A 24,767-nucleotide genomic window follows, 5' to 3' on the forward strand; every position below is an offset into this window, starting at 1 on the left:
GTTTGTGTGGAGCACCAGTGGCATCTAGCGACCATACCTAGACCATCACCTGGAATGGATATGAGCACAGACTGAGCCAGAGCACACATCACTGTCCTGCTGCTGGTGATGGCAGCAAACCTGGTCTAACCTCTAGCAGCAGTATTGCATCTCCATGGCCAGACACTGCAGCGCTTTTACAAAAGATGCTATCGTGTCTTGCCATCTGCAATGGTGAAATCCCCCCCAAGCCTGTCTGTCACACCAGCCCGGAGGTTCTGCAGCAGTGTGGCACAACTTGCCCTCACACGATGGCAGAAGAGGCACCTCTTCAGCAGCAACCACTTCTTGGAACAAACACTTTCCAGTCTGGACAGAAATCAGTGACTCAGCGCTGGCTAGTGGGGATAGAGAACGTGTTCAGCAACATCAAGTCACCTGGCCCGCTGCCAAGCAGACAACAGTCCTTTTGTTCCCTCTGGAGAAAGGCCTCTTCTCTAAGAGCACTGGAGGCCAGACACTGAACAGTATTGTTGCAACTGGGTGAAAAGTTTACTGGTGCAGGGGAAACAGTATAAAAATTATCATACCCAGTAATTTGGAGTTCAAAAAGGCACTATATATGCCTAATGTAAGTGACTAGTAGTGTGGGAACAAGCAGAAGATGATCAGGTCTGTACTTTAGTGCAGATAAAACAGAGCAATAGACCTACATTTATCTGGGGGAGAAAAAAAAAGTAAAAAAAAAAAAGTAAAAAAAAAAAAGTAAAAAAAGTAACTCAGTTTCATTAAGAGGTGTCATTAAAAGAATAAGAGAAGCTGCAATTTTAAGTCACAGTTGGGGGAAAAAACTTATACAATTTCTGACACTCTTTTTGGGGCCTGGAACTACAAGTTCATACATTGTAAGGTTCCACTTGGCTCTCCTCTCTCTGAGCACCTTTGGCTGGTTGCTGGTGAGCTGTAAATCTCTGGCCTCTCAAAGTCTTAACACTGGATTCCTATGCCTGTGTTGAGTGGTTACTAGAGATGTTTCCTACTTTCCTAATAAAGTTTCTTTGTTCTTGCTGGCCAAACACCTTCCTTCCACAGCTGTCCTTGTGTGTCTGCACAGACTGGCACCTGCCCTTCACTCTGGATTTGTCATCTGAGAAGCCACTGGAGCTGCTAGGAAAGGAAAGCAAGGTGGATGAGCCATCATGGACAGTGAGCAGCAGGAGCAGAGCAACACCGCTAATTGTGCCTGAAAGGGGCTGAAAAACTGGCTGGGAACTACTGCCCATGAGTCCTTCATCACTGCACAGGCTGTGTGATGTGCTGGATCTGGGATTTTCAGCCACATCTGACCCTCTGAGGGCCTGTGAGGCTTTCCAGTCCATTTCTCACCTTCTGCCTGTTCCCTCCAGCCAAGTTCCCTGGCATCTCCCCGCAGGGGGAGGCCAGTCAGCCTCTAAGGGAGGAATCACCATAAGGCTGGAAGCTCAAGCGGAGCCCACAGAGGCAATCTGGCACCCAGCAGGAACCACCACAACAGCTGCTGCTTCAGACTCACATTTTGTGGTGTTTATTATTCTTTTCATTCTTGGCCATGTCTCCACTATTATTATTTTTTTCATGTGAAGGAGGAAATTTTGCTTATAAACCTCTATTTGTGGTCCCTGCTGTGCACACAGCTGCCCAGATCAGAGCACCTGATTGCTGTGGACAATCCGCTGGCCCGGCCACCCAGATCACCTCTGCATCATGTGCTCAACCCAGACAAAATCAGGTGATTGTCCCAAGGGAGGGCTGTCTCTGGATGTGCTGTGTTTGGACTCAGGACTCAGTTTTTGGCAGTTTTCATCCATTAGTTGTGAGAGAAAAGCCACTGGGCTAAGCCACCCAGCATGGTTATCCTTATCTTCCTGAAAACTCTCATCAAACACACAGACGATGAATACGAGCAAGAGCTGGGAGTTCACAAAGGCAGAAAACAAACCAAACAGAGAGGAATAGTTGCAAAACTATTGAGTCCTAGGATGCAGAAAGCACCTGTCTTTCCTGATGCAGTATTTAAAAAATGAGGAAAGGATCTAAAAATTTCCCCATGACACCAAAAAATACAAAACATCAGAAAACCAACAAGTGAGAACAAAAAACCATACACATCCATGAGAGGAGACCCTTTTAGATGGCACAGTGTGAAGCAAACCATGGTGAACCTCATCAGGGGGCTCTCTACTGGCATCTCCCTCCTGCCAGGGCTGGCTCCTGGGCTACCAAGAGGATGGAAACACCATGGCAGGATGTGCACCATGCTGGCATCAGGCAAGTCCATGATCACTTTGAACACAGGAAGGATGGGCAGGAAGCAGCATATAATGGATTTGTTGTTTATAACTACAAAACCTAAAAAGCCACACAGGCACCGAGGAGTTAGCTTTCCTTCAAAATTTCTTGTACCTTTTGCTTGGAGGAGTTGTTCTTCCCATCCCCCCAACCTCTCCACCAGATGTATCCCCTCTGGTGCCACCACCATGCCTGCCTGCTTATTTGTGGTAAACCAGCGTGGTTTGATGCAGTTTTATCAGAGAAAGACTTGGAAATATTTGTGGTTCTTTTTAAACCTGTGGTGAGCCAGTAAGTGCTGTGTGCTGCCTGTAGGACAATGCACAGCTGAAATGGCACCTTGCAGGCTGTGGGAGGCTGGGCCTGAGCATGCTCTGACCTTGCAAACCATTTCCAGGTCCTAAACTGTGTCAAACATCTTCTATCAGCCCATCAGTTGTTGCAAGCCCTGAGGGCTCTTCAGCAGGAAAGGGTGTGCAGAAGAGACCCTTCCCACATGCATTTTCCTGCATTGCACTGGATTCACCCCCTCTCAAAGGAGCACACCTTCCCAAGGACAGGGTTAACACAGAGCTGGTCAAAGGCATCTGAGCAGCTTCTGCCTGCCTGAGAAACCAGTCACCTCACCAGTCCCTGCTGCCAAATGGCACACAGCCTCAGGGTGCTTCTCTGGCATGACTGCATCCCAAATCACTGGCAGGCCTCTACAACAGCCCCCTGCCTTGAATGAATCTTTCACCAAGAAACAGCAACTAAAACTGGAGCAAACAAAGCGTTGACTCGGATAGAGAAGCATTTGGATGAGTTTTCTATCTCTTCATACTTCAGTGGAGCTGGTGTCAGGTGATACTAGCTCCCTGCCACTCAGCCAGATGCTACTACTGCCCATGGATGGGCATGAGATAACTCCTTGCAAAGAAGGTCAAGGAAAACTACAGTACAGTGAAACCACTTACCTTATTTCTGTATGAAAAACTTCACATGGTTTAAAACAGGTCTAGTGAAATTTTGATACAGATTTTAAGTCTTGAATTTTGAAAATGAGCTTTTACCTAAATTGGAAATACCAGTGTAAAGGGCTGCATTTTACTCTTGCATGAAATAATGTTGCCTTTCTAGTAACCATTTAGGTTGTTTTGAAAGGAGGTAGGATTTTTGTGAAGTACACAAAACTGAAGTTGCACCATAGCTGCAGTTGTGGATGAAATCAATTTTTGCTGACAGCAATTCTGAAAAACTTATTTCTATCTGGTATTTTTACCCCCAAAGCATAGATAATTTCAAATAATCTCTGAATAGCTGTGGACTTGTTTCCACTTGCAGAACTGTAAGTGTCCGCAAAATGGAATCAAATGCCTGTCCATCGAGTTTTCATTTGGTGATGGTGAAACGCATGTTCAGAAGTAAAAGTCAACATGATCTTATTAAAATCCTTTCTCAAAAAAACAAAACAAAGCAAAAACCAAACACAAAAAAACCCCACCTAAACAAAAACCCACAAAAACCCTTAAGGAATTTTAAGAAAACCCCAAACAAACAGAAATGTCATTGATCATGTGGAAGAGAGCATTAGAACAAGAAGACTCAAGGAGAACAAAATGTTTATGGAGCAGACTGCCACCATCATTCTTCCCAGCACCTCAGTGCTGCAATGCCACTCTTCCAAGCACAGCTTTCTTCATTACCAGGCTTCATCTCAATGTTCTGTCTCAGTACTAAGCATTGAAGTTGCTTCTGCTGTACGTTCCAAAAGTATTTCAGGTAGAGAGTGAATATCCTTTGAGGTACAGAAATGTACCTTTGAGGTAGCTAACATGACATTCTATTCTCTCATCAAGTAGTACTTTAAGAAAATTTCCTGCAGCAAGCATCATCAAATTAATGCACTGAGTGGTTCCCACACTTCAGTTCTAACAGTCCAAGACCTGAGAGCACACTTATGAATTATTATTCATTCTGAACATTAGAATGTGTTGTTCTTTCCCCAGACCTATATCCATGCATAATTTACTATTTCCCACTGCTTACTTCGTAAAATGCTGAAAATTCATGCACATACTTGGACCATTTTAGCAGGTTTTGCAGACTGACAGTCCTTTTATTTGTATGGGTTCAGAATACAGCCGCGTGATACACTGAAGCTAAGAAAAACTGGGGAGGATGATTCACAGGAAATTTTTTGAGAAGTCCATTTCTTCTAATTCAGTGCAAAAACAATTCACATACAGTCCATAATCAGCAACTAAATTCTACATTATTTTCAATTTACTTAGTGCTTTAAGTAATCATTAGTGACAATACTACTATCACCTGGAAATAAGGCAGGAGCAAGATCTGATCTACATCTCCTTTATATTTATAGTGTTCATACTTGTATATTATTTTATATGCTTACACTTATATGAAACAACAGCAAAATAAAACTGTTCCCACAACAATGAACAGAGTATTTTGTACAGCTTATAAGTTATGGTATACAGTAAAACTGGTGTCACATACTATAGGTTATGGAATACAGTAATAGACAGTGATATACTAATTTGCAAATTTAACAAAGAATTTTTAAAAGCAAGTAAGACATTGCATACAATGGTGCCAATTCATCATTACTACAGTTTAAAATATTGGCCCTTTCATGCCACGGGAAACTTGGAATCAAGGTAATGAATCATAGTCAGTACATACCACAGAGCTGCAACGATTTAAGAGCAACCTGAATTTCTTGGAGTTTCAGTACTTGATTTTGCAATCCTGAAGCTGAATTATCTTTTTAGTTTCTCTGTCTGCCTCTGTTATATATATATACAAATACTTATCTTATGGTATTTATCAGCTCTGCTTTTTGATTTGGAAATAAATCCTCAATTTATCACTTTCTTTCACACCAAAGAGGAAACAAGACATGGAAGCCCGAGGGCACATCCCACTAACATAGTGGCTGATGTGTTGGCTTTTAATGGGAAGTGGCACTCTAAGTATCTAATCACTCTATTTATAGAACTTAAACCCCTAAACTACTTCAGAACATTCATATATTTTACCTACTGCTAAGCTGGCAAATATTTTTTAACTACAAGTCTAATATAGATAATAGCTTTTAAATCCATTGAAGCCAAGATGCATCAGAATAATAATCATACAACTATACAAATAGTTGTACCTAATTACTAATTTTACAGTGCTGCAACTCTGCAGCATTAAGTAACAGAAATGCATGTACACATGTAACAGAGAAGGAGCAAACCTGTGTCATGGATGGACTTATGTCTGCTGTTCTCATGCTCAGTGTTTCAATTTATATTAAAAATAGTATCAGCAGAGAATTGCTGTGGGAAGAGAAGCACAAAATGCTGTTCAAGAATATCTGAAGCCAGATGCGACAACGCGACACTTTTGATTGCGAGGGCTGCTTGTGCTTCTGTTAGTCATGGCATCTCCAGCTACTCCTGGAGTTTGATGACGAGGTCGGATGGGGAAGCTGCTTAACAGTCACAAAAACTGTTAAACCTGTCTGCTGCACTGGACAATTTGTCCTTTGAGCTCTGAAAGACAGGAGGCAGCCATGGGGGGCTGAGGGGTTAAAGGCAGCTGGTGATTTAATGTCTGAGTTAGACTTTAAGAAACAGTATGCTTTACATTGCTAACTAATGTTTATTTTACATAGGACCATCAGAATTAACAATAGGGTGCCAGAGTGCATCTTCACTAATCTATCCCATAACACGGAAGTACAATTTTCAAAGACACATATTTATATATCTGGTAACCACTTTCATCCCTGTTACTTAATTAGCAATTAGAAATGCTTTGGGGCACACATACACATGCACACATTAAAAAAAAGGCAATACAAATTCTTCTGTTGCTGTCAGAAATAGTAAGTACCAGGTAGTACATCATCGTTTCCTGGTCCCACTGTTGCCACTGGAAGATTTATTGAAACTTCTGCTCATCTGTGGGAAGTGTACAGTTGGTGTTCTTTCAGTGGGGCCATATAGCCCTAAATTCCTGGCTGTAGCTGACTTTCGAAGAGGCTTGACGCTGGGAAAAGGATTGAAGACTTGTGGCTTTGGATTCCCAGGCTGAGGCGATTTAGCCAGGTTTCCACTGTCTCTGGATGAAGTGGAAGACTCTGATAAACGTGGCTGGCTGGACTGATGGGATGTTGGCTCCACATCGCTTTGGGTATCTGAGGTGAGTTCCAGCGCTTCCAGTTTTAGCTGAACCACGGACATGTTTGTACCGCCGTCTGTAGAGTCTGGCTCAGATGACTGCTGGTCAGCTTTCTGAGTAGTCCTGTCATCCAAACCACCTTCTTCTCTTTCTCCAAAGCCAGAATGTTTGGAAGCCTCCTCTTTTGCACCAGGGCTGTTTGTTTTACAGCTCTCACTCTGCTCATCTATCAGTCCTACGGTATCCCCGTAGCCCAGCTGGCCTTTTGCCCTAGCCATGTTCTTCCGATGAACTCGTATGTGAGTGCGCCACGGAGAGTTCAGTTTTGTTTTAAGATCTTCTTGGGGAATGGGAGACATCTTCCCCGTAGCATGGCTTGGGATGTGAATAACGGCATTTTTGAGAGACTTGTTATTCAATTTCATCTTCTTTCCTAAAAGGAGGTGGTTTATCACTGGGGAATGGTTTACCTGAGAAGGGAGGAGGCTGGTAACTGGCCCCTTGTCTGAAAGAAAATATTTAAAAGAAACACAGTATTGTTAAAGAACAAAACAAATTAATGTTCTAAGGATCTACCACTAAATTCAATACCTTTCTTGAGGTATGGCAAAGGTTTGTTGGACAGAATGTATTTTAAAAAAACCAACCCAAAATTAAAAATCACTGAATTTCACTTATGTCTTAGAGCTGAACACAAAGCAGCACCTTCTATATAAGGATTTTCTGCCCTCCCTCACTGTTTTGCACCTATGGGTAAGTCCTGAGCCAGTAATATAATAAAAACTAATAATTTAAAAAATAGCCTCTTAATTTTTGGAATTGCACTAAAACTGATAGTTTAACATTAATATTGGCTTTTCATATTTCCCCTCTCCTTCATTTCTCTTCCAACAGCAAGAGGCAATTCAGTCTCCACATGAGGTCAGTCACATAAGCCTCTCCATGAGGCTTGTGTGACTGGAAAATGGAAAATAAATGTAAGTACTTCTAATGCATAAAACCACATCTTATTAAACCAGAGCAGTAGACTCAGAATTAGTGATTATATGACAGTATGATCAAATGACAAACCCAGCCCTATATCATGATTAGTAAGATTAGAAAGATTTGTGTTTGAAAGGTAAGGGGTTGGCATCCTTGGGAATCAACATCATACTGTTTGCACTGTTTCTGCTGGCTACAGCCTTTGTTCAAAGCAAACACTTCACTATAATTTTTTTAAAAAATCCTTCTAAATCAGGTAAATGAAAAATTGCAGCTGCATGTATTCCAAGGCTCCTGCTAGCACAGGTTTAGACAAAAAGAGAAATAAAAATTATCCACCGTGGTCCATTTGCATGGTTCAATGGTGAACTCAGAAAGATGAAACCTAAGCAGGGAGGAATGAGTGGGGTGGGCTGTGTTCAGCTTGCATACCCAGTAAAACCTTCAGCTGTGCATTTCATGCCAACCCCTGCACTGCTGAGTCTGACAATTAGGGAGACAGACTCCGTAACGTGGGTTGTTAAATAAGGGACTGATGTCCAGCTCAGTCCTCACAACAGTATCATTATCACTAGGGAAACTGCCAGCCACAATGAAACATCTAAGCCAGCTCCTTCAGTTGAATAATTTGCCATGTCCAGATGAATTCAGAGGAGTTTGGATAACACAGACCAGCCAGGAATCTACCTGCCATGTGATCATCCTCATCTCTGCATTCACTTTTTCCACTGCATCAATATGTCAATTCCAAGAATGCCAAAGACTTAAAAGCTTTTAATCAGAGAGACCAACAGAATGCACCCAGATAGCAAAGCCTCTTTTAAATACCATTGTTTAGTTGGTCCCTGGGACCTAAGAAAACCCCAGGGTCATCATCTTCAGATCCTGACAAAAGAAGAAAAAATATCACCACCTTATTTTCTGTCTGCATGAAGTGGTGCCCACTTTACTACTAATTTTATATATTCCATCAGTCTTTCTTATTTTGTCTATTTGGTTAAATGCTAAAGAAAGTAATTTGCCTGACAAAGTCAGTTGTAATAAATCAGGAAATGAAGCATGTTTTGATGTGTTACCTGCTCTGATATACACATGGTGAACCTGCTGTTGCTGCTTCTTCTTTATCCTGGAATATTGCTTTTTCAGTGCATTAATATCAGTGGTCATACGCTCCATCATCATGCTGTTAAAAGCAGTGTGATAGTCACTTCTGCAAGAGTCTATTGCTCCTGGGCTTAATTCTGCAATGTTACTGGAACCAAGACTTTGTTCTTCATTCTGATCTGTAGAAGGAGGGAATAAAGTGAAGGTAAGGAGTAAATCAGCATACTCAAGAGATATATCTGTACTTCTGTAAATTATTTCCAAGGGAAGTCTGTGTCTGATTCCTACAATCTTATTTAACTGTAGTCCTTAATTAAAAATTTATTATAATATGTATATTTAACTAAGCTGTGCTATTTACAATAAGAATTATTATAAACAGCACTACTGCCTAAGAACAGTAAGGATTTGAGGTGAGGTTAGAGAGTACGAAAGTCAATTAACATGGCAATGCAAAGTTATAAGCAGAGTTCTTCAAATATCCAAAAGTACATCAAGCCACCAATGAAGTAATTCAATAACAGATTATTAAAGATACTTGATTGTTGTAGAGACCAACAATGCAAGTTATAAAATACATTACAGTTAAGCAGGCATTAGATTTAAACAACCAACCTAGTGCTACCAGCAAGAAGCATCAAGAAACAGAACACCACAGGAGGAAAGCTGCTAGTAACAACAAAAGGGGTAGGCACAGAGCAGCTGAGGATCATGAGGAACTTGAGAGTGTCTCTGATCAACAGACACAGAGCAACAGCAGCAGAGCAATTTATTTTCACAGCTGTTTCTGATGCAGCAACCTGGCACTCCAGGGTCAGGGGGATAATTCTTTTTAAAGGAATGTTTATTTGTCTTTGGCTTAGTTTGCAACAGCAGTTTGATGTTCTGACTAAGTGCTAGTTTGAAGCAGCAGGTAGAGAGTCCCTCAGGAAGGGAAAAACAAAACACCACAGCAATCAAGAGGAAAATTGCAGCTTATAGATCTCAGCAAAACCAAGACACAAGAATGATGAAGCATGAACAGCAACTGTTACATCAGTCTGGGGTTTTTTTGAGGGTAAGGTGGTGGTGAAGTGGGGATAAATAAAAATGGCCTCTCTCAAGATACTGTGAAATCACTGTTGATCCAGTACCATTTCATAAAGGCTGCTACAAGTTAACAAATGTTCTTTGCTCTTATTGTATAGATCAGCATTTTTTATTGCCTATAGAGAATTTGCAGTGGTGTACACACAATTCTGTCAAGAAATTTTATTTCAGTGTGGAAGGATTTGAAAAATAGTGACATTTTGTCAGAACACCCTAAACCATACCAATGTTTTTTTTAAATGTGAATATATCAAAAGCATACAACAATCTGAAGGGTTGGCCAAAAGGGCAGTGAAATCACCTGCAGAATTCACTCATTGCTGATAGGTTCCAGTATCAGCCATGCATATGTTAATAAAGATCACAATCTTTCAATCACAATTAAAGGTGCACCCTTCAGAAAATGCTGACTACCTAACAGCTGTGTCAGAAACATGCATGGATTTAGAGTGGAATTTTTTCACATATGCTTCTTTTTTTTTACTATGTGGGCAACACTATGGGGTTGTTTTGTTAACCATTACTATAGCCAAATCCTTAAGTCACACCATTGTTTACTGTACACCTACAGCCTTCTAACCTGGCTTTTATGACATCTTCATGGAGCAGAGTCATTTACAGTCATCTGGTACCTGCTGTAACTCTGTGCATAGAAAACACATTTTCCATAGCAACTTTCAGAAACAGAGCTGCAGACAATTTCTGCCAGGTCATATAGACTTAATTGTGTTTTCCAAAATTAAAAAAGTCACTTTTACCTTTCATCTGTTTTTGGTATTTTTGGAGCTCTGGTGCCAAAAACCCACTTAATGGTCCAAGACAACCAATTGCATTAGCAATTGAGTCTTCACCATCTAAGTCATTCTCTTCATCACTGTCTCTGGTTCTGCCTAACCTTCTGTCAAAAGAGAACATAAGAGAAGTAAGGAAGATACATTCTTAAATGTGAACATTACCAAGCACTTTTATTTTTTTTAGAAGCCTACAAGGGAGGATCCACCTGTCTTTTCAACATCTGCAGAGGGTAAACAATAACTCAATACACCATAAGTAGTGCATTTCAAACTTACCCTGAAAATGAAGTTGATTTTACTGCTGCAGGGAAAGGAGTAATATTGTATGTGTATTTCTCCCTTAATTCTGCCAGTTGTGGGAAAGGAAATTGAGCCATGGTGTAAACAGTCTAGGGAAAAAAAAAGCAACTTTAAAAACTTTTGCTTTAATTAACAGTCTCAAGAAAGATTTTTCCATTAACAGACTTCCACAGTCTTGCAGGATTAAAGGCTGCACATTCTTGTACATTCACATGCTTCAAGAAAATGGTTTAGTTTTATGATTCAGTCAGAATTTCCTGCAGGAGAAATAAAGTCTGACTCACTAGAAAAATATACACTTTAGTTAAAAAAAAAAAAGAACTGATAACATGAGCTGTAAGATCCTTTACAACTCCTAATAATTACAGTCAACCCCTTCTTGTGAACACACTGGAAATCCTCCTCCAATTATGATTTCACTTACATAAATGTATCATTTAGGTTTTGGGGATCTTTCCAGAAGACCTAAGTTTTTGTTCAAGTATTCAACAAAGTATTAGCACTAGCATAGCTAGGAAGGGGCAGATCTTCATTGATGTGGACTGCGAGCTGATTCATTATTTTACCTGAGAAGCTCAAGAGCTTGTGTGAAGGAAATCATGCCAGCACAAAAATCATAGCTAGAGAGGAAGGATCCAACGTCATCCAGGTTTTATTCCCTCAATTCCAATTGCTGGTTGGTTTTGAGACTAAAGGTGGGGTTTGGTGGGGTAAAGGTAGTTGTTTTTCTAAAACAAGGTCATCAAAATGCTAATAGAAGAAGAAGAAATGTAATTTCTTTACATCGATACTCAGAGTTTAAAAAGATACATAGTTGCAAATGCATTTCCTTTCAGCATTATTTTGCTGTAAGTCACCAGCCATATTCATTGCAATATCATTGCTGGTTTGTTCCTACATACTTTAGTTGCCCTTTTTTCCCTGCTTTTGTTCACAATTCAGAGCCTTCAAATAACTGCCAAATAATTCATTCTGAGTCTCAATGTCAGAAGAAAAAAAAACAAAAACAAAAATATAATTTCCCGTAGTTTCTCTGAAATATTAAATCTTTTCCATATCCTGAAAATCAAATATTTTTTGAAAGACAGCAACATAAAATTTTCTCATTAGTTATGACAGTAAATCTTCACTTATATATTTTTGTCCTGTGCTATTAAGTCAGTGACATTTTCATCTGAAGGTAAATGACATCAATTAAGATGAAAGGAAATTCTGAACAGTTTCTACATAATCCATTCTTGAACCATGACTCTTCTGCACTAAATACACTAAGGAAAATTGCAAACATGAACTCAGTACTAGACATTTCCTGACATAAGGAGGGGAAAAACTTTCATTAACGACAATGATGTATGCACTGAGGAGCAGGAAGGACACTCCTGTCTGAATGAAAGACAGGGCAATAGTGCACCTCAATAGGTTTCTGTGTGAGAATGCTTTTACAGTTCGAGCCATGCCCAGACTCTAAGGAAAGGAAGATGCCTTCAAAAGTCCAGAGCATGAATGGAAGTTTTGCCATTCCATTAAGCTACAATGCTACTGTGAAAGAAAAATATTGTCTAGGGCTTGAACAGTGATTACCCATCAGTCTACCAGACAAAGGAATTTTATGATCTGGAGAAAGACCTACCTCCAGCCCAACACCTCTGCCTGCTTGTTTGATCTCCACCATACTTTCTTGTTAGGGCTTTTTTTTTTCCCACGTGTTTCCACTCTTTCCAGAGGTTTGTCTGGAATTTATTTCTAATCTTGATGTCAATGTTCTTCTCAGGTAACTTGTTCCATATGCTAGTTACCCTTTAAGTGTAACAGTCAACTCCAATTCCTCCATTTATTCCATGCACCTACCGTTTCAGATTGTGCTTTTGGCTTTTTCCTGTCTCCAATCTGTCTCTTCCACATCTTCTACAATTTCTTTCATTTTGCATACATATTTTGAGCTTAACTATTGTTATCAGGTTATAACTGCAGCCTTGCCTACCACCTTGCTAAGAGAGTCACAAAACAAATTTTATGCCAGTGCAAGTTCCACTGGAAATTTTAAAAAAAACTGTCAACCAACACTTCTGGTATCCTCCCAGTGACAATTCAGAATCAAAGCATTCCTTTTCTAGTTTTTACATGGCCTTAGATGCCATTTGGTTAATTCTGGGGAGCTGTCCCAGAGAGAAATAGCCTAGACACAAAAGCATGATGCAGCCAAACTGAGCATTGTATTTACACAAGAGACAGATCCTGGGAACAAGAAAAGAGACGGGAACAAAATTCCTCTATCCTAACCTTAAATTGTTTGACAATCCTTTGCCTTACCCTAAAAATGCAAAGCTGTCTACACTGTCAGCAGAACACCATATGGGAGGCTTCCAAACAGGGTAAGCCATTTTGCAAACTTATCAAACACTTATCTCTGCAGCTGCCCCTCCCTGGTTTAAGGCTCTTCTTTCTTTTCATTTTGGCTAAGAAAACAAAAGCAAAAACAAACCCAAAAGAAAACAAAGTGCTACTCAAGTAGAAAGTTAACAGTGAGTACCATCAAATCAGGGTAACTGCCTAGGAAGATAGTCCAAAATGCTAGAGTACCACAGAAGGATTAATCCCTGCTCCCCCTCTTCTAGTAAATACAAAGGGATGCCTCTCCTCCAGCTGGCTTCTCATCTCCTGTGTGCTGCAGTGTTTCTAGGAGTACAAGCTGAACTAGTTTAGCTGCTTGTAAAAATGCTCACTTTCTGACAAGGCATGAAAGCACAGACTCAGTCTAGCACACTCTGTTTAGGATATCTGCAGACACCTGGTATACAGCCTTCTGTCTCCATACTGGAACCAATACATACCCAGTCTAGAATCTGATGTGTACAGTACTTACCCTTTATTCACTCAAACTGTCCAATCTGAAAAAAGGAAGAAACTGTAGTCTGGTTTGCTTCTCCAATGCCTCCATGCTCTCCTCAGTAAAACGTTAAGAACTTTTGCCACACAAGGGCCAAATCTGCAAAAGCTTTAAGGCTCTCATCCTGACTATAGGTACTGTCTGCATGGGAGGGATGAAACTGCAGCAACTATACATGCTGGTGAAGAGAATGCAGACATGAATCCCCTGCTCTGCTTTAGACATCTGCTCTGTCAACACCTTCCTTGAAGGATCAGTTGTACCTCTCTCCTCTAACTCCCAAAAGAAACAAGGCTCTTAGAGCACAATTTGTTTTCCAGTGGTTGAGAAGTGTCTGTTACTCTGGCTTGAGTGAGCTTAGATGCAAATATAAGTGTTATGGAAGTCTAAAGAGAAGTGAGATGATTGCCATCAGCAAGCTCTACTGAAATGTGTAGCAAAGGCAGAGTGGGCTATTAATCCTTTCCCACAGCAGAATACTAACCTTGAGCTACCTTGTAAAAAGTATTAGATGTAAATTCATCATTCTGATTTTTATTAGGGGAAAAGAAAAAAAAAATTTGAAAACAAAGCATCTCTGGATAACTCCTCTGAAAAAGCTTAAAGCAATTTAAAACCCAGCATGTTCAAGCAGCCTGGATCTTTTCGTTAATGGAATTGTTCATATTTCTGAATTTTTTTCTCCAACCAGTTACATGGTAGCACTTGTATATCCTGATGGTAAATTCTTGTAATTCCTTATTCTTTCCACTTAGGATAAAGAGGAGGCCTCAGAGATGGCTACACTGACAGCACCTTGCCCTTGACTTGGAGAAAGCTATGCAAACTATATTGTGGATTCTTCAGCTGAGGGGACACACATAAACCAGATACACTGCTCCTCCATATACAGAACTTAAACCTGCCACATTCTCCATATCAATGGCAATGCCATCCTACCTTAACACTCTTGCCATAAAATACACACATACACTATGAGCACACATATATACTGTGCCAAATACTCTTTTTTTGCTGAAGCACAAAATATTGCTAATTTGCAAGTATTTGTAATTGCAAGAGTTAAATAAAAAAAAATTCTCCCATCCCTCCAACCAGTAAGTTACCCATGCCTTATCTTCTATTACACACAGCAGCAAAAAAAGAAATCCATAGAGTCACAAAAGACCACCCCAGCTTTCCCCAAATTATTCTTATTCATAAATGTCACATCTTGATTTTGTACTGCACTGGAGACCAGGAACTGAAACACAATGAGAAAATGTCAGCTTGTGCTGCCCTCCTTACATCCTCACTATCTGAACTGTCTTGTGAGGAACCTTAACACATTTTTAAAAAACATGTGAGTACCTCTGACCAGCTCCATTTCCGTTATTGAAGAAAAACAAAGCCACAAAACTCACTTCTCCCATTCCTAGAGGTTCTTCATCGGACAAAATAATGATGACCAAAATAATAAAACTGAAAATAGTATATTTTAACACAGTCTTTCAACAATAGGTAATAGAAGTCACCTGCTAACAACTGTTATTAAACTTTTGTAGCTTCACAGACTGACTTTTTTCCTTCCCCTAAGTCAAGCACAAAGTTGCAGGTGAATTATGTACTCTGTACTTGTGCCTGTTTAATCACTATGCTCTAACTCATCAAAAGGAAAGTTCCAGAACTGTAGCACGAAGTCTTTATAAAGCATCTAAGTAGAAAACACCTTAAAAATATCACAAGAATAAGTGTAACTGTAAATAAATAAATTGTATCTGCTATACTAAAGGCCCTTTCCTTTCCCAGAACAATGTGAGTCTTTGTCCTCATACAATGACATATGCTTTAAGAATTCAGAGACTGCAATCATCTACAAATGTCTTTGTTTACAGTACACTACTGGCTGTACAGTACTGTACTGTACTGACAGTACAGTACTGACTGTTCATGGTGGGGTTTTTTCTTCAAATCATGAAGCACTTTTTATACACTCTTATTTCCCACAGTGTCTGCAGAATGGAAAGGATACAGTGTAATAAACTGACCAAAGCATAATAATAAAGCAAAAGAACACCCTAAAAATGGTGACCACTAGAAGATTCTACACCTTACTTGTGGAAAGGCAATTGAGCATTAAATCACAAAAGACTTTAAACTGTCAACATAGAACCAATTTTTATTAAATGATGCCTAGTAGTTCTCTACATTTCATATAAAAATAAGATTCTAGCTCTAACTTGTTTCATTGTTTGATTCATGCTAGCTCAACCCAGCTACCTGAAACTTTTCTTGTTGGGAGAATTTAGGTTTCTGCAGTATCTGAACAAAAATGTAATTTGTTAGAAATCAAGACCAGAAGAAATCAACACAGAAAACACAAAAAACAATTATGTCACAATTACTCACTTGCATAAGTTCATTGCTGTCAATCAGACTGTCTTCAAGCATCTCCTGGGTCAGCTTGCCCATAGTACTGTAAAATTCATCTGCTGTTTCACAACACTCAATCTGCCTACATCAAAATAAATGTTGATGTTTATTTTACTTTTACATATGATTCTACATGTTCAAAACAAAACTGATTTTCTTGTCATCATAAAATATGCATTTCTGTTAGACAGCCTAACTTTTAAGTGTCTATTTGCATTCTGCCTAGACTTCCAAATAATAAAACTATGCAGACAACATTGGAAAAGCTGCAGCAGTAAAAAGATGCACTGACTAGAGCTTACTGTCCTGACTCCCCATGATGATAGATTCATGTATCTCCAGACAGGCCATTCTCTCTGCCCCTTTCATTTCTACAGCACAAGAATCAATACATTTTGCCTCCTACTAGCACAAGGGAGTTCTCTTATCAGCTCAAAAAGGGAGCATAAAGATTTCTTGACTACCTCATCACCCATTCTTCACCATGAACCAAATGGCCAAATTCACTGCCTGAACTTTCTTTTTGTCAGACAGGAAGATGTTCACTGGCCAGAAAACATTCCTGTGGAATAAATTAAGTATAGGTATATATACATGTCATTGTGTTAAAAGATAATAAAGCGAACATAATATATAATGAAGGAAAATTCACTCATCATATTTGTGAATGGTATTTCTAAATTTGGGATAGAAAATGTTTTGGTTTTGATTGTTTGTTTGCATTGGTAGTATGCTTTTGTTTGTATTGTTTTGGGGGGGAGGGATTCAATTGGATATTTTTTCTGCATTTTCTTTAAATTTCTAAAAACACAGAATCATTTTAAACACACAAAGTGTCATCTAGAGGAAGAGAAATATGAGTAATGTGCTTTTGTGAGTTGGTGTTCTACATATATTAGGGTTAGCTGCTAAACATGTCTCCTGTTACATGAAAAATTTGTTATCCCAAAGAAGTGCATTGATGGCTACATATTGTAGCCTCTCCTCTAAAACACAGATGCTGGAATGATAAAAAATACACTGCCTTTTTTCTTCAGCAATACAAGAAGGAGCTTCCCTTGAACTTCAGCATCTGCACATAACAACCATTGAGATATGAAACTCCTTCTGAAATCTTCACATAGTTTGGGTAAAATAATGATTATGTAGCTAAAAAAAAAATAAATTAAAAATTAATAGAAACAATGGGCATGTAGCCAATTATCACAAACTTATGGCTTACCTGCCCTGATACCTTCAGTCTCTCACGACCTCCATGTATTGCTTTCTCCACTGCACCTATATTTAACTTCCCCGTTCCTTCAGCCTCCCTCAAAACACAAGTATGATTGAGACACCTACATTTTAAAAATGCACTTCTCACCCTATTTTCATTTAGAGAATGAATCTTGAGAAGCATGAAGATCATGAGACTAAGAACACTATTTCAAGTCCTACTTCTTTAAATCCCCCTTGTTCTAGTTCTAATGGTGGACAAAGAGAAAGAAATATCACAATCTTCTCTCAGCAAAAAGAGTGCTCAGTCTTTTACCAGACTTTCTCCCATTCCCCACAAACAACAGTTACAAGATGTGCAGTGTGATCCACTTATTCTCTTAGGCACATTCTAATATATTTCTTGATTCTGTTCCTTTCAATTTTTAAAAATGTTTAATTTTTCTTTAAGCTTTATGATAAAATCTTCAAAGTAGTAACTTCCTTTTTATCATATTATGAGTTGTAACATTCCCAATTACAGCTTTTAAATGCAAAGAGATCCACTGGAAGAACATTTTATCTAAAACACTATGTGACTACATATAGCTTAATCCTAATGCAAAGGATTCATGCAAGCTTCATTCATGAACTGAATATAAAAATAGCTCTCAGGAAATTATTATTCTAATTATTATCCTTCAGAATAAATGTACTAAACAAATCCTCTTACAATGCTACCGGCCTGCAATGCTAATTTATTCAGAAAGAAAAAAGGAAATGAAACCCCTAAAGACAGAACTGAAAATAAATCCCAGTGGTTCAGTTTCAGAGAAAAAAGGAAGATGAGTTTTAATAAGCATCACACGAAAAAAAATCAATGCAGCTGCTGATGCCAGCTGAAAAATGTTTCCAGCTGAACTAACATCTGCTTGACCTGTCAGAGCTCACACCTCCCACTGAAGCCAGTGACAAAACTCATTTCTCTAGGAGCACTGTAAACTCTTTGGAAGGCAAATATTTGCTTTGAAACAGGGGAGTTTAAAGAACTAATCATCTCTTGTGTTCTGGACATATGGTGAGTTTCCAAGGCCAGAAAAGGACTATATTAGAAACTTAGCTCGAATACGCTTAAAAGCAGAGAATTTCAGGAAAATGAATTTTCAGGCCTTAACAGAAAAGACTCACATACCACAAGGTCATTCCCTCAGTAACACTGAACTCTTGTACTGGGCAAAGCCAATGGGTTCAAACCCTTACATCTCCTTAAGTGAAACTAAGGGAATTAAGATCCCCACTTTCACGTACCCAACTAAATTAGCTGGTCACTCTCAAGTCTCTGTGTGTTGTCTTTACACAGAGTATTTACCAGTTCATTCAAAGTTTTATGTTCAGCAAAGTCCAACCTTTTAGCACAGCACAAAGACAATATACACAGACAACTCCAATAACCAGAGATTTTTTACTGCAAAAAGGGTCAGCTAATTATCATGCCTGTTCTGATATGATGTCAGAATCATCTGCTTTTAAGAAACCATAAAGGTCCTTTTTGCAGCTTTTTCAAAACAATCATTCTCCTGAAAGACTTTGTCTTGTTTAGAATTGGGAACATCTTAAGGAAAACAAAAGTTAAACATGGCTCATACTGAAAAGAAAAATCAGATAAAAATGACCACTTACTCTCCTAGCTTTGCCCAGATAGCCAAAGCTACTCTCAGTATAATTTCAGAGCCTTCAAAGAATATTGAATCCCAGATCTTCAGAACTGTATGGTTAGGCAGACAGGTGGCAAAGAGTGTCAGAAACCACTGCATTGTGAAGACATTTGTAAGTGGGGGTTCATAGCCTCCTGAAGTTAAAAAAACAAACAAAAAACAATTTACTTGAAGTAAATGCAACTTACTATCATTTTACAAGGAGTATAAACTGCTAAATAAAATCCACCAGACATTCTAGCACTTCTGATATTGCTCAAGACTTACTTAGCCTGCAACTGTCCAAAAATAAGCTGCGAAAAATAACAGAAAAACTGCAGTCACCTTCCATTCTGCTGCACTGCAAAAAACTAAGCAGCATCATTGGCTTTGGACTATAAACCCTGGAATACACCACCACACTTTTTTTCCCTTATATCAGAAAGACTGTTTCTCCTTGCCCAAAGCCATATGAAATAAAAACTTCTATCAAAAAAAAGAAACAAAAAAAACCCACCAACTTTCCCACAAAACACTGCATTTTTTCACCAACTGATGGCATAAGTCTTTATCTACATGGTGATAAGGTGAAGGTGACTGTCTCTGTAAAGTCATATCTATTATTTTAATACCTTGGTGTACTTGTTAAGTTTCAAACAAAATGTAGTATTTCAGCCTGAAACGCTACAGTTTTACTTTTTTAGTATGCTCAGAGAACACTTTGTACACCTCAGTATCAGCTGATGCACTGAAGGCCAAACCAGAGAGGCCAGCCTGTGAAAACACTTTCAAACAGCAAATATTTCCTTGATACATTTCTTTGCTTTTTATACAGTTGGGGCATAGACAGATGGAACATAGTAGCAGATCTTTTCTAAGGTGAAACTCAGCATGCCATTAGTTCCCAGCTGAAAAAGAAACCAAATTAACTAACAGAAAACCTCCTGCCCTCCCCAGAACACGCCCAAATAAAAGAACTCTAAGTCTGGATGGAATGCTATGCCAGAAAAAAAAAATAAAAAAAAATAAAGTGCAAAGCCAGTTTTCAGGTAGCAACCCAAGAGGTACTTCTGAGTTTTGCACCTATGTGTTGGTAAGGATCCAGGTGAAGAAATACTAACCAGCCCCCACTGGCTCTCACATTGTAACTATTCCCAGAATAGCTACATGAGCAGCAACTACACGGAGCAGTGGGGGGACACCCATCTTGAGCTAAAGCAAGAAATTACCTTTCCAAGGTAGCCCTTGTACTAAGATCTGTGTTAGTGCTGTCACTCCATGCTTTGTATATTCTCCTTGACACAATTCTCTCTGCAGCTAGTGGTGGGATCAAATTATTTCCCTTTGTTTTTTCCTGGAAGTACCACCTATTTATGTTAAGGTTATCAATAATAGACACCATTGTATTTCATCTTAACAATTTAAAATACATATTCTAAGCAATAAACTCATGTAAACATTTAAAATACTGTATTTTTAAATCACTGCTCAGATGAAACAACAGCAAGATAGAGTTTAATAGCATCTGTTGAAAATACCTCCACTTTCTCTGTTAGCAGCTCTTTGCAGGGTGTCTAAGTGCTGGGAGAGTTCAGGAAGCTTCATTCGTAAAAGATCTCGGAAAACAGCCATATCCACAGAGAGAGCACGGAGATTATTGACAAAGTAGCTATCAGGAAGCACCTTATCAATTAGGTAAATCATGATCTGTAGGCAAAATGAAAGACTATCATGTAGGACTTACAGAGCAGTTATTTTCTAGGAATAACAGAAATATAAAATTTCTCTATTCACTAAAGAATGCATTGGAGCCAGTGGCAACACATGCTTATAGCACCTCCACTTATATGGGGAGAAAATATTATCACTTCGAGCACCTTTGGGTACCCAAGGTATCCACAAGTACTCAAGATGCAAAGGCCTCTTGAAATTGTCCAGAATTTATGAACCACGAAATTACTGAAATCAATGACTGAAATCATTGTAATCACAGTAATCTATGCCCAAGGTGTCAGCATTACCCACCAAAAGCAATTCTTGATATTTCTGATGCTGGAACTGTTTATGAGATTCTCCACTGCTGGAGAGTCTCACTATCCCTTCTCTGGTTAATGCCACAAATAGAAGACTGGTCTTGCAAATCCCCTAATTTCCCTCTCCAAAATGCAAGGTACTGTTCTTTAAAAAGAGATTCTCCATATATTTTACTGTGATGTGTTACCATGTGCTGCACTCCATCCTGTCACTTTAAAAGGTGCTAAATTAAGCAGCGTGAGACATTTTAAACAGACATCTGTTTCAAGTGAGATACCTCAACTGCATGGATGGTAATGGATTAAAAGGATACTGTCAAACATTTGAGAATGAGCAAATGCAACAAAAAATATGCAGAAGCTGATGTTTATCATCAGCCTAACAGAAGGCATTGACCTTCACTTCAGGATCTTTTACGATCTCTATGGCCACTCTATTAACCGCATCCAGAGAACCTGAATGCAGTCATCCCATCTGCGTTTCATCTCCATTTCTCTCATTTGGGTATCCTTACCATGTTTCATAAAGACCTTAATTCTCTAGACAAGCATTGCACCTTCATAGGTAAGAGACAATCCTCCTTCCAATCCCTCTCTTTTCATAAGATGCCCACAGAAACAGCTTCTCAGACATAGGACTACCAAGAGCACCACCTGACATAGTCTTACTGCTTTATTTTTATTTTACACACCTGCTTGGGACCACAGAATGCCACTTGTCCTTGCAACATTTCTTTGGCAATAGCAGTCTTACATTCTATGTTTCAAAGCATGTGGACTAGTAGCCAAAACAGGCAAATCAACAGCTTCTACATGACAGCCTCATTTTGTCAGAGGCATTTACTTAACCTCTGCTGAATAGTGGGTTACCTCACTGTCTTGTAAAAATATGCTTTATTTTGTTCAGATCTATTTCAAGCAATGGAAGAGTAATTCGATATAGCAATATCAACTTACAACTGTGCTATCTGTGTTTTCATTAATTCCTTATGAATCAATAAGCTATAAACCCCCATGTTAAAGACACCCTTCTATAAAGGCCTTTGGTGCCTTCCCACTGAGTAGTATCACTTCACTGATCTCTGATATATGAGAGCACAGAGAAGAACAGAAATCTTTTTCAACACTGAAGTTCATTCATTTCACCATCATTGTTTTGTGAAGACTTTTTAAAAAAGCACTTCATGTATTCACCAGTTTACAATAGATACTTTCTTCGTAACACATCTTTATATTATTTATTTTTATTATTTGAATCTGTAGCATTTCCACACAACATGCAAGAAAAGTTTTTATTGAGTTTCAGTATCTATGAGACTTTTATATAGTTTCCACACATGCAAGCTGGGATTTTCTTGCCTACCATAATTTCTGTAGGCTAACTTTGAGGCAACTCCAGGGATTTAACTTAATGCTTACCTGAACTAGTGAACACTCAAGTGTCACTGGCTGAGCATTCACTGAAGCTACCTTGTTGGGTCCCGTGCTGTTAAAGCCCCGTGGCACCAGTAATACCTGCTGTTTCCTAGCCCCTGGGAGATGCTTCCCAGGCATAGAGCTTTTGTTTATAGTGTCCTCCCCAGAAATGGGACCTGACTGCCAAGACCTGAGAATTCCCTTGCTCCCTTAATTTCCCAGATTCTACAATAACCCAAACAAAACTACCCCATAGCTACAATCCTGAGGGCACCTTTACAGTGTAGCTGTTCACTCACTGCTTGCTTTAGGTGGCAGTGACTACAACAAAACCATCACATGCTAATACCAAATTCTTATTTACTCCTACCCATCCTGTTTCTTTCCCTGCCCTTCCCCTCTTCCCTCTCTTCTGGGAAAATTCCAACCATGAAAAGCCCACACACTAAGCTTGGAAAAGAAATTACTTTTTCCATTCTTATTTTTGCCAGGTAAGACCAGCTTTGGTGCAAGCAGCCTTCAGTGCTTTACCTCCCTGGGGCAGCTCCATTCCATTGTTTCCTCCACACAAGGAGCCTGACACAACTCACAATAACAGACAACACATAAAAATGCACACAGTTCTTGTCGTCAGCTTGGACTTCATAAACCTTCAGCAGACATATTTCCTATGCTACCACAATGTGTTTGGGGAGCTTCTGGACAGTATAAGATCACAATAAAACATGATAAATTACAGTTAAGAGTACTGAGGAAACCTTACGCAAGAATTATTGAAAGGAAATTCTACTTTCTGAAAAAAGTTGGTATACTGTGGTATTTTCTTCCTATTACAGGCAGCACCTTAAATCATGTCTTGCAGTAAACTGTATTTCCATGTTCTGACATATTGTAAATTTCATGGAGCTTTCTTTTATTTACAATAAAAACCATCTAAGAAAACAAAACACTGTAAGACTAACATAGTCCAGAAATTAGCTTCAAAGTGACTTACTTTCATTTTGAATATTTAGTATTTTCCTAGGATTTGCTTGGAAATGTAGCCAGTTTATTAACTGCCTCACATGGAGCTGCCATATAAGATGCTGTTAATGAAATTTTAATATTTCAGCTACCTTTGGTAGCTGATTTGGGATTATGAGATAAGATATCCTACAGTAAGCAGTAGTGGTCCCATTTATTTTTTTCAAATAAAAATTTAACAAACATTCAAACTATTAATTTTAGCTCAGACAGAAAAAAACAAATAAAATTTCACCAATATAAATCTGCTAGCTCTTTCGAGTCCTGCTCTTTTAGGCTGTCTCCAAAATTCTCACATTGGTTTATTCTAAAGTTCACTAACTAAAAGTAATCTTTGACACTGAAAAAAAATATTTCACTCACTTTCAGGGCATCCCCTTCATTGCCCTCCATTACTTCCAGAATAAGTGCAGCTAGTATGTTAAATCCTTGACAGTAGCCAACAGATTTATTCCACCTGGCATAAGCCAGCAAAACACGTTTTAACACCACTCGATCTTGCTCTGCCTCCTGGCCACAGTAAGAACTGCAGCCAGTTCGGTGAAGGTCCTTTAAAGGGAAAGAAATAAAAATTAGAATTACAATACAAGGAGAGAAAAAAATGTGTATTTTCCATCTCCCATTAGTTCTTTTGCCTGTCCCAGTTTTCTTTCCACCTCCACCCACCCAGTACATACTCCCAAAGTTGATGACAATGTTTCTTTTCTAATCTGTTAAACCTTTAGCTTGCCCAAAACAGTTTCAGCAAGCTCTTTAAGTAAGCAAGTGCTCTAAAAAATGTTCACAAGGCATTGCCACAGAAGATATTAACAGATCTCTGTTACATATATAGAGATATATAACAGGCAAGACAAAACAGCTGCTAATTGCATGAAAAAGATAAACTGTTTTTATCAAAGTATAAATGAACTAGTAGATAAGTGACTTCTCAAGACATACAAGCCAGAAACTGTGTCCTGAAAATTTAAGTGATTTGCAAGTGAAAGGCAAAATGTACAAAATGGGTGACTGCTTAAACATTAATCAGCTGAGAAATACAAATAGGCAAATATGTTTCACTCCTGTAAAACAACTGAAAAATGCTCATTTGCTGTATTTTAAAATATGCTTTTACTCCCAGAAAACATTTGTGTTTATTTACAGAGAAGGAAAAAAACCACTCATGTCCCTTTGTCTTCATTAAACTCTAGTACATTTTCAAAATAAAAAAAGAGTAAAAATGAAGGGAAAAAAAAAACAGAAATAGCACTTTTTTCCCCAGCTAACACTAACCAGACTAGTGCAAAAGGAAAAAGCAGCCAAAAGAAAACCAGCTTTGGTGGGCCAAAGGGAATTAAGATACAATTTTTACCAAAGC

General features: G+C 38.8%; 1 protein-coding gene across 6 annotated transcripts in view; it reads right to left on the minus strand.

Moving 5' to 3' along the window:
• Positions 1 to 4,374: 4,374 nt before the first annotated feature.
• Positions 4,375 to 24,767, minus strand: part of TBC1D30 (TBC1 domain family member 30) — a 48,422-nt gene continuing 28,029 nt past the window's right edge. For 4 of the 6 annotated variants that reach the window (XM_086884543.1, XM_086884547.1, XM_086884545.1 and 1 more), the window contains 8 exons: positions 23,774 to 23,959; positions 20,477 to 20,645; positions 18,925 to 19,093; positions 16,027 to 16,132; positions 10,728 to 10,840; positions 10,416 to 10,555; positions 8,541 to 8,747; positions 4,375 to 6,985 (listed from right to left, as the gene is read on the minus strand). In XM_086884543.1, the coding sequence (XP_086740669.1) occupies positions 6,204 to 6,985; positions 8,541 to 8,747; positions 10,416 to 10,555; positions 10,728 to 10,840; positions 16,027 to 16,132; positions 18,925 to 19,093; positions 20,477 to 20,645; positions 23,774 to 23,959 (1,872 nt within the window). In that variant the 3' untranslated portion in view covers positions 4,375 to 6,203. Of the gene's footprint in view, positions 6,986 to 8,292; positions 8,350 to 8,540; positions 8,748 to 10,415; positions 10,556 to 10,727; positions 10,841 to 16,026; positions 16,133 to 18,924; positions 19,094 to 20,476; positions 20,646 to 23,773; positions 23,960 to 24,767 lie in introns of all 6 variants that reach the window. The other 2 variants (XM_023931600.2, XM_086884544.1) reach the window with 1 other exon arrangement.

This window comes from Cyanistes caeruleus, chromosome 4 (genome assembly GCF_971803275.1).
Source record: "Cyanistes caeruleus chromosome 4, bCyaCae1.hap1.1, whole genome shotgun sequence".
NCBI classification, from domain to species: Eukaryota; Metazoa; Chordata; class Aves; order Passeriformes; family Paridae; genus Cyanistes; species Cyanistes caeruleus.